This window comes from Mobula birostris, chromosome 6 (assembly GCF_030028105.1).
Source record: "Mobula birostris isolate sMobBir1 chromosome 6, sMobBir1.hap1, whole genome shotgun sequence".
NCBI lineage: Eukaryota > Metazoa > Chordata > Chondrichthyes > Myliobatiformes > Myliobatidae > Mobula > Mobula birostris.
The window spans coordinates 44245676-44256148 of NC_092375.1; the positions used below are offsets into that span (position 1 = coordinate 44245676).

General features: G+C 44.8%; 1 protein-coding gene across 3 annotated transcripts in view; it reads right to left on the reverse strand.

Annotated features, from left to right (window-relative positions):
• The window catches only part of trim45 (tripartite motif containing 45), a 34609-nt gene extending 24654 nt beyond the window's left edge, over positions 1-9955 (reverse strand). For all 3 annotated transcript variants that reach the window (XM_072260375.1, XM_072260374.1, XM_072260373.1), the window contains exons 1-2: positions 8855-9955; positions 7133-7869 (exon numbers count right to left, since the gene is read on the reverse strand). In XM_072260375.1, coding sequence (XP_072116476.1) covers positions 7133-7869; positions 8855-9294 — 1177 coding nt within the window. In that variant the 5' untranslated portion in view covers positions 9295-9955. The remainder of the gene's footprint in view (positions 1-7132; positions 7870-8854) is intronic.
• Between the last annotated feature and the right edge of the window lie 518 nt (positions 9956-10473).

The following is a 10473-nucleotide window of genomic DNA, read 5'->3' on the forward strand; positions in this document are numbered from 1 at the left end:
TGCAGTCCTTTGAACTGGAGACTCCATACCAGGCTGTGTTGCAACCATTCAGAATGCTCTCTACTGACAGGAGAAGGGGCAAAGGTGGGTTACTGGCATCTTAAAACCAGTCGTTTCAGGCAGATGTGGCTTGTCAGCCGTGGTTGGCAGCTCATCTAGAAGAAAAACTCTGATCTCGAATCTCCGCTGTCTTGCGGCTCTACCCACTTATGGGGAAGGCTTCGGGAGTAGACCCAGAGAGAAAAATCCAGACCTGGAGTTCCTAAGGCAGCCCTACTAGTTAAATACTGACTGGCAACTCGTGTGATGCTGTGGGTACCAAGCTGAATCAGTCTCTGCCATTCCTTTGGGTTCATCCAATGCATGGAGAAGGGGAGCTTGCAACATGGGCAACAGCTTGCTCTCCATATCGTACGGCCCAGGCCTGCGTATCTACTTCAGCTAGGACGCAATGTCCATGGTCAACTCTGACAGACAGAGGCCTCAGTCACCAAATCACCTCAATCTCCTAATGAAGTAGAGCTGCTGGAATGCCTTCTTTGTGATTGTTGGACCCAGGATATATCCTCCAAAATGTTGAAGCCCAGTAACTTGATGCGGCTCACTCTTTCCACCACTGACCCTCAGTGAGGACTAGTGTGTGTTCTCCCAACTTCTCCTTACTGAAATACACAATCAAACCCTTGGTCCTGTTGATTCTATGTGCAAGATTGTTGTTGTTACAGCACTCAATGGGCTGATTAATTTCACTCCTATACGTCTCCTCATCACCATCTGAGATTCTGCTAACAACAGTGGCGTCATCAATTTATTGATAGTGTTTGAGCTGTGCCTAGCCACACAGTCATGAGTGTAGGGAAAGTAGAGCTTTGCACGTGCCTGGGTTGATTGTCAGTGAGCATTTATTATAACCTGCAGTGACTGTGGTCTCCCAATAAGGAAGTCGAGGGAGGTAGTGAGGCCCAGGTTTTGAAGCTCATTGATTAGTATTGGGGAGATGATGGTGTTGAACGCTGAGGCATAATCAATAAGCAACAGCCTGATGTATGTTTTGCTGTTGTCTAGCTGCTCTGAAGTCAAGTGCAGCGCTAGTGAGACTGTGTCCATTATACAGTACATCTTGTTGTGGCTGCAAGCAAATTGCAGCAGGTCAGACAAGAGTCAATTCCAACCATGACCAACTCCCAAAGTATTTCATCACAAAATCGATGTGAGAGCTACCAGGCAAAGGTCATTTGGGTAGCTCACCTTGTTCTTCCTGGGCTCTGGTGTGCTTGATGCCCTTTTTAAAGCAGGTGGGAATCTCCGACTACAGCAGTGAGTGGCTGAGGATATCTGAAGTTGTTCGAATATTCCGGACATCCGGTCAGCACAGATTTTCAGTTCCCTGCATTTCGCCCTCTTGAAGGAAGTTCTAACATCAGGCTCTGAGACAGAGAACACAGTTGGCAGAGGCTGTGGCGATTCATATTTTGATAGTGTTATTCTATTTACAAAACATGCATAAAGGTTGTAGAGGAGTGAAGCATCATTGCCATTTATGCAGTTAGGTTTCGCCTTATAGGAAGTAATAGCATGCAAACCCTGCCATGGCTGCTGAATCTCTGTTTCTATAACTTCACAGAGTTGCCTTCTTGCTCTCACTATGGCCTTCAGTGGGCCATACCTGTACATCTCGTAGGGTCTGGATCACTGGCCTTGAGCACCACAGATCTGGCTCTGAGTAGACTGTGAATCTTCTGGCTCATCCAAAGCATCGGGTTTTAATGCTCAGTCTGTTATTGAAGGCATACACTCATCCACACAGGTCTTGATATCATATTCATACAGATCCAAAGTAATTGTATTATCAAAGTATGTATACGTTACCATATACTACCTTGAGATTAACTTTCTTGCAAGCCTTTACAGGAAAAACAGAAACACAATAGAATTTTATGAAGAACTATGCATGAACAAAGAATGACATACCAATGTGCAGAAGGCAAGCTATGCAAATATCATAATACTGAGAATGTGAGTTGTAAAGGCTCCTTGTAAGTAAGTCTATAGATCGTAGAGTCAGTTCAGACTAGTAGTGAATGAAGTTATTCACACCAGTTCGGGAGCCTGATGGTTGAAGGGTAATAACTGTTCTGAACCTGATGGTGTGTGACCCAAGACATCTATACCTCCTGCCTGATGGTAGCAGTGAGGAGAGGGTATGGCCTGAATGGCGGGGGTCCTTTGGTGATGACTGCTACTCTCTTATGATAGTGCACAATGTAAATGTACTCAGTGGTGGGGAGGGCGTTGCCTGTGATTGACTGGGCTGTATCCACCATTGTTCCATTCCTGCTCATTAGTGTTTTCATTCCAGGTCATGATGCAACCAGTTAGGAAACTCTCCACCGTGTATCTATCGAAGTTTGTCAAAGTTTTTGGTGACAAGTCGAATATACGCAAACTTCTAAAACAATCTAGAGATGTTCTCATGCCTTCTTTGTGATGACAGTTAGGTGCTGGTCCCAGGACAGATCCTCTGATATGTTAAACACAAAATACTCTGCAGATGCTGGGGTCAAAGCAACATGCACAACACGCTGGAGGAACTCAGCAGGTCGGGCAGCATCCGTGGAAACGATCAGTCAACGTTTTGGGCCAGAACCCTTTGTCAAGCTACCGACCCTTTATCTCTCTTCCCCTGTTGACGATTGGCTCATACAGGACCTCCAGCTTCTTCCTCCCAGAGTCAATAATCAACTTCTTGGTCTTGCTGGCGTTGAGTGAGAAGTTATTGTGGCACCACTCAACCAGATTTTCAATTTCCCTCCCATACGCCAATTCGTGACCACCTTTGATTCAGCCAACAACAGTGGTGCTGTCACCAAATTCAAATATGGCAGCCAAAGATGAATCCCTGAATATGGTCCAGTCCACCAATTCAAACCAGTCATGTAAATGCTCCTCCACCTCCCTTGACCATCCTCACCACCAGTGCTGCAGTCTCAGTCTCTGCTTAAATGCTGAGAGTAGAAGTACAGCCAGGTGATCAGACTTGCCACAAAGTGTGAGCACAGTAAATGCTCTCGACACTGCTGCAACAGCGACTGAATGTGTTGGCTCCACTGGTCCCATCGGTGGCATGCTGGTGGTAGTTTGTCAGAGAATTCTTCAAGCTGGTCTGATTGAAGTACCCATGGTGATAAAGAAGGCATCTGGGTGCGCTGTCTTGTGACTGCTGATCACGGTCCTCAGTTCCTCTAGTGCCAACTTGACATCAACCAGGAGAGGAATGTACGTCGTTACCAGAATGACGGAGGAGATACAATGGACAACAGGTTGGAGGGGCAGGACTGAAACAGAACTGCCACGCTTGTGCATCACGATGAATTAATCATGATGCAAATGGCTTTAACTCAAGCTGCTGTCCAGTCCATCCAGTAGATGGTGAAGCCCTCTGTGTCTGGAGTGCTGGGGATGAGCTATGGCTCTGTGAAGCAGAGTACACAATCGTTCCTAACTCTCTCTGCTAATGCAATCTTGTTCTGAGGTCTTCAATTTTATCTTCCAGGGACAGTACATTAGACGGGAGGATGATAGGAAGGAGGAAAGTGGATCTTTGGGGCCTGCATTTCGGTCCTGCCCGGCTGCCACATTTCCTGAGACAATGGAGAGGTTCGTTGATGTGGATAGAGAATTGGTTGGCAGACAGGAAGCAAAGAGTGGGAATAAACGGGACCTTTTCAGAATGGCAGGCAGTGACTAGTGGGGTACCGCAAGGCTCAGTGCTGGGACTCCAGTTGTTTACAATATATATTAATGACTTAGACAAGGGAATTAAATGCAGCATCTCCAAGTTTGCGGATGACACGAAGCTGGGCAGCAGTGTTAGCTGTGAGGAGGATGCTAAGAGGATGCAGGGTGACTTGGATAGGTTGGGTGAGTGGGCAAATTCATGGCAGATGCAATTTAATGTGGATAAATGTGAGGTTATCCACTTTGGTGGCAAAAACAAAAAAATTGATTATTATCTGAATGGTGGCCGATTAGGAAAAGGGGAGGTGCAATGAGACCTGGGTGTCATTATACACCAGTCATTGAAAGTGGGCATGCAGGTACAGCAGGCGGTGAAAAAGGCGAATGGTATGCTGGCATTCATAGCAAGAGGATTCAAATACAGGAGCAGGGAGGTACTACCGCAGTTGTACAAGGCCTTGGTGAGACCACGCCTGGAGTATTGTGTGCAATTTTGGTCCCCTAATCTGAGGAAAGACATTCTTGCCATAGAGGGAGTACAAAGAAGGTTCACCAGATTGATTCCTGGGATGGCAGGACTTTCATATGATGAAAGACTGGATTGGCTAGGCTTATACTCGTTGGAATTTAGAAGATTGAGGGGGGATCTTAATGAAACGTATAAAATCCTAAAGGGACTGGACAGGCTAGATGCAGGAAGATTGTACCCGATGTTGGGGAAGTCCAGAACGAGGGGTCACGGTTTGAGGATAAAGGGGAAGCCTTTTAGGACCGAGATTAGGAAAAACTTCTTCACACAGAGAGTGGTGAATCTGTGGAATTCTCTGCCACAGGAAACAGTTGAGGCCAGTTCATTGGCTATATTTAAGAGGGAGTTAGATATGGCCCTTGTAGTTAAAAGGATCAGGGGTATGGAGAGAAGGCAGGTACAGGGTTCTGAGTCGGATGATCAGTTATGATCATACTGAATGGCGGTGCAGGCTCGAAGGGCCGAATGGCCTACTCCTGCACCTATTTTCTATGTTTCTATGTTGAGCTTCCAGCTGCTGCATTCACTCCCTGGGTGGTCTGCAGACATGAACCTGCCAGATCTGAAATTCACTAGTTCTTTAAAATGACTCCAAACAATGGTACTCACTGCAGTCTCTGAGGCTGCAGATTTCAGCTGTGGTAAAGTGGGAATACTTGACGACTCCCTTAGGAGCTGCACACAAAAAGTCACCACTCTTTGGAGTCCCGCCGAAGGGTTTCGGCCTGATACATCGACTATACTTCTTTTCATAGATGCTGCCTGGCCTGCTGAGTTCTCCAGCATTTTGTGTGTGGTGCACCATTTTTCAGACCCTTCTTAGCAATATTAAAAAGCTTTTAACTTCTTCCAAGATTGGCCTTTAGGCAAGCTTTCAGTACAGTAACATAAAGACAGTCAGTGATCAGAGATGTTTGAGAAGTACATACTGGCACTATGGAATAAATCCGGAAACTTTTTTCTTCACATAGCACTACAACTCTAATAAAGAACCACCAATAAATGATAAGAACAAACTGCTGGAGATATTCAGGTCTGGATTTAGCTGTGTGGGGGCGGTTGGGGGGGGGGTTTAAAACCAGACACAATAAAATAAACATTTTCCAGCAAACATTTGAACCATGACCTTATCATAACCAAAAACCTGCTTTGTAACAGGGGCACTCCTGCTGCAGCCAGTGAAACCTGCTAGATTATGTCATTGTCTTATCGAGACTACAATTGATTGAAATGTCACATTGATGTCTACATTGCCTCCAGCAATACAGATATGATAAGAACATAAAATGTGGAAACAAGAGGCCATTTGGCTCTTTATACTTGTTCTGCCATTCAATGAGATCGTGGGTGATCTTTTACCTCAATGTTACTAACCTGCACCAACGCAATATTCCTCGATTTCCTTACTATCCAAATATCACCCTATCTTGATAACTGAGCCTCCACAACCAGAAAGTTTCACATTTTGGTGAATAAATTTCTTTTCATCCTTGTCTTGAATGTGAAACCTCTTATTTTGAGACTGTGACCCCCAACCCCACCCCCCCCCCAGCTCTAAACACTCCAATCAGGGAACATCAACAATATCTCCTCTGCCAAATCACCTTCAGAACCTGGTCAGACCACATTTGCAGCACTGTAAGCAGTTTTGGGGCCCCATATCTAGGAAAGGATGTGCTGGCATTGGAAAGGATTGAGAAGATGTTTACAAGAATTATCCTAGGAATGAAAGAGATAACATATGAAAAGCATTTGATGGTTCTGGACCTGTACTCACTGGAGTTTAGGAGAATGGGCAGGTGGGGGGAAACTCACTGAAATCTAACAAATATTGAAAGCAAACAACAGGAATTCTGCAGATGCTGGAAATTCAAGCAACACACATCAAAGTTGCTGGTGAACGCAGCAGGCCAGGCAGCATCTGTAGGAAGAGGTGCAGTCGACGTTTCAGGCCGAGACCCTTCGTCAGGACTAACTGAAGGAAGAGTGAGTAAGGGATTTGAAAGTTGGAGGGGGAGGGGGAGATCCAAAATGATAGGAGAAGACAGGAGGGGGAGGGATAGAGCCAAGAGCTGGACAGGTGATAGGCAAAAGGGGATACGAGAGGATCATGGGACAGGAGGTCCGGGAAGAAAGACAAGGGGGGGGACCCAGAGGATGGGCAAGAGGTATATTCAGAGGGACAGAGGGAGAAAAAGGAGAGTGAGAGAAAGAATGTGTGCATAAAAATGAGTAACAGATGGGGTACGAGGGGGAGGTGGGGCCTTAGCGGAAGTTAGAGAAGTCGATGTTCATGCCATCAGGTTGGAGGCTACCCAGACTATAAGGTGTTGTTCCTCCAACCTGAGTGTGGCTTCATCTTTACAGTAGAGGAGGCCGTGGATGGACATGTCAGAATGGGAATGGGATTGAAAGGGCTGGATAGAGTGGGTGTGGAGAGGATGTTTCCAAAGAGGGAGTCTAGGATCACAGGCACAGCCTCAGAATAGAAAGAAGTCCCTTTAGAACGGAGATGAGGAGGAATTTAGCTAGATGGAGGTGAATCAGAGGAATTTATTGTCACAGGCGGCTGTGTCTAAGTTCGTGATTAGTAAGGGCACCAAAGATTACGGGGAGAAGGCAGGAGAATGTGGTTGAGAGGGAAGATAGATCAGCCATGATTAAATGTGGAGCATTCTCGATGGGCCAGATGGCCTAATTTTGCTTCTATGTCTTATTGCTTTCTCTAAACTCAACATTATATAAATGTAGTCTGTATAATCTCTTCTGATATGATCAATCCATTATCATTATCATCAAAAAAAAACAGCTGACAGATTTTAAAGTGATACAAGTGCTGTTAAATACTCTGTCCTTGTCTCTTACCTTCACCCTGAAGGATGCACTTGGTGGGATCAATGGTTTTTGTGGTAATGATCCCAAACACCTCAAATCCATCACACTGGCCAGCTCTCTCTTGCGAATGGAACTGAATCCAGTCATCCTCTCCGGGCGGAGTGCTGTAACTAATCTCATTCAGTTGCTTCAACCTGTTGACTACTACACACTTGGTTAACAAGATTTCCTCAGGAGAGCCATTCGTCAACAAGCTCTCTGTAAAGTCTACCCCAGTCTTGACATCTGCCAGGATTTGTTCCAACTGAATCTGATGTAGATTGAGCGAGTTCTCCTTCTGCATTTTCAGTTCTTCCAGCTCTTTCAAAAGCCTGTTCCGATGTTTCTCCAGTGCCTTGATGTAGTCCTCTGTAAAACTATTAATTTCTTCTGTTATCTTGCTCAACTGCTCTTCTAGAATCAGTCTAGAGTTGTGAATTTTTTGTATGTTCTCCTGTAGAGTACCAATACGTGGCTGTGTTTTTTTCAGAAGCTGCTTGATTGACTTGCCGTGTTGGTTAATGACATTGGCGATAAAGTCACAGTTGTGGTCTTGATGACCCACAATACAACAGTCTCTGCAGACCAGACAATCGCACGTCTCACAAAACAACCTCAGTTCCTCTGAAGGATGAGCAGAGCACATGATGGATTGTACAATTCTCCCAGTTCCACCTTGCAGGTCCTTCAGTGCCACCAAGTTATGACTAGCAGTCGCTCTCTGCCTCCTGTGGAAAGAATTAGTTTTAAAACACTTCTTGACCAACTAACTACATTTTTAATAAGATTGATATCATCTTAAAATTACAATAGTTCATCAGATGGAAATAATTGAAAACTTTCAAATAACGATGAGCCAGAGTACAGGAAGGAGATAAGGAGCCTGTTACATAGAGTCATAACAATCTTCCCCTCAATGACAACAAAAGACCTGGGCACTGATTTCGCTAATAATCTGTACTGGTCTAAACACGTAGACAGCAGGGCCAAGTGCCTCTATTTCCTTCTGAGGCTAAATAATCTGACATAACCACTTTGACCCTCACTAATTTGTAGAGATGCACTTTAGAAAGCATCCTATCAGGATGCGCCACAGTTTAACATGACAGCTGCTCTCCTTTAGACTGCAAGAAACTGGAGACACAACTCAGCAAATCACAGAAACCAACTTCCGGCCCAGGGATTTATCTGCACTTCTCACTGCCTCAGTAAAGCAGTCAAAGGCCCCAACCCACACTGCACATCCTCCCTTCTCCCCCTCCCAACAGTCAGAAGATACAAAGCAGCGCCACCAGGCTCAAGGACGGCTTCCATCCCGTTGTTAATAAGACTATTGAATGGTCCCCAAGTTATGATAAGATGGATTCATATCCTCCTTACCTCATAACCCACTTCGTTATAACCTTATTGTCCCATCTGCTGTTCACTGTAACATTATATTCTGCATTCTTTTCTTGTTTCCTCTGACCACCTCGATGCATGTCATGCAAAATAGGTTTTTCATAGTTCCTCAGTATCAAGCCAATTTACCAAACAGGTTGCTTCCTATCATTTAACTGGATGGTACCCAAACATTAAACTTTATGATGAAGAGACATCCATTCCAATACCTTTCCTCTAAGTTTATAAACTATTCTGTCTATACAAAAAACTATTGGAAGATGAATGCTAGGTGAGTGAACATAATGCAAACACCAATTCAAATAGGCTTACCTGTGAGCTTTAGAGCAAAAATCGCAGAGGACTGCGGAGCAAACTTGACACCTTCTTTCAGCATCTCCGTCATTACAAAGGTCACAGACTAACTTGTGGTTGAGTCTCTTCAAACGTTCTAGTAAAACCTCGTTTTGGATCAGGTGGTTAGTGGTCAGCCCTTGCATTCCTGCCGTGGGCACATACACCTCGAAATCGCAGGCTGGGCACAGGATGCAAACCCTAGATCCTGACCTGACCTCTCTCCCTGTCTGCGGAACACAGAACTGCTCCAGGCCACTTAAGCAGTCCAAGCAGAAGGTGTGCAGGCAAGGCAGGAGCTTGGGATTCGAGTAAAAGCTTCTACAAACCAAACATTTTGTCCTGCAACTCCTTGGAGATTCTGAACTCAAGGGCGGTGCAACAGCCTTGCTCTCCAATTCTTTCTGTCTCACTGACATTTTCACGGAGGTTTTTCAAATCTACAAAAATCAAAATTCAAGTTGCTAAGATCTCAGCACACCAAAAACGCAACGTTAAACTATAATAATCACTACAATTAATCGTTTAGATCTTATTTCTTCACTTGGCCTACTTCAGATCAGAATCAGTGTTATTAATTGACCCAGATTCACGAAAGTGTTTCGGCTTTGAAACGAACCATCTGCTTCCCTCTACAATACCCAATGAAGAATATTAGAATTCTAGAATTTACTCCGTCCAGAAAAATCTAATTCACTTTTTCTTGTAGATTCTGCTGTGGGCAATTATAAGAATCAAATGTAGCCGAATAAGTACAACGTCTATAAATCACTATTGTTGAAAGTTAAAATAGTAGACAGAGATCTGTTATGGTATAACCTACTCCATCAAAATATACCCGCCGTTCTTCCCAACACTAAAATGTAAATCACATTCCCTTGTCTGCGTACGTTCCCAACATTCACTCCACCACATCCCTCAAACCCGGTAACTTCCCGTGACTTTTCCGACTGGATTTTCTCGCTGTGTATTGTTCAGCTGCCTGGGATATAGTCGAATGACAGAGTGAACACCGAGAGCCGCCCGCCTGCACTGAAGTTTCTCAATCCAAGAGGTTTCTCACAAAAATATCGCAAACTATTCCAAACTCGTAACATTCAAACGTGATTGACGGCCCAACAGACCAACTAGCAACGCGCATATGCAGTTACAGGCACCAATCAGAAATAGGGAGCGGGAGAAAGATTTATCGCCTGGAGGTTTTTTTGTTCGCTCTGCAATGAAAGGTTCCTCCCAACTACGGCGCAAGTCGGTGCTGCCATTGTAGGTCTGGAGGACCAGTGTCCGGGGTCGCAGAACTGAATCAACTCCGTTAACAAAACATCGTTGTTAGCGGAAACCCGAAACACAGAAAAAAATCAGAACTGCAAAACAAAAATAGGAAATGCAATTAAGTCCAATAATTGAACCGTATATCAGTTGGGAGCTCCCACCCAGTCTAGTCAACTGCACAGAGAGATAACACCTGAAAACTTGGACGCATCATGCTCCTTCGGTTACCAGGGACGGAATTGTGTGCTGTTCGAGGTACTTGACTTTGGGTCAAAATGATGGTTCGGGATTGTTTGTAGATTCCGTAGAATCCTACAAACAGTAAA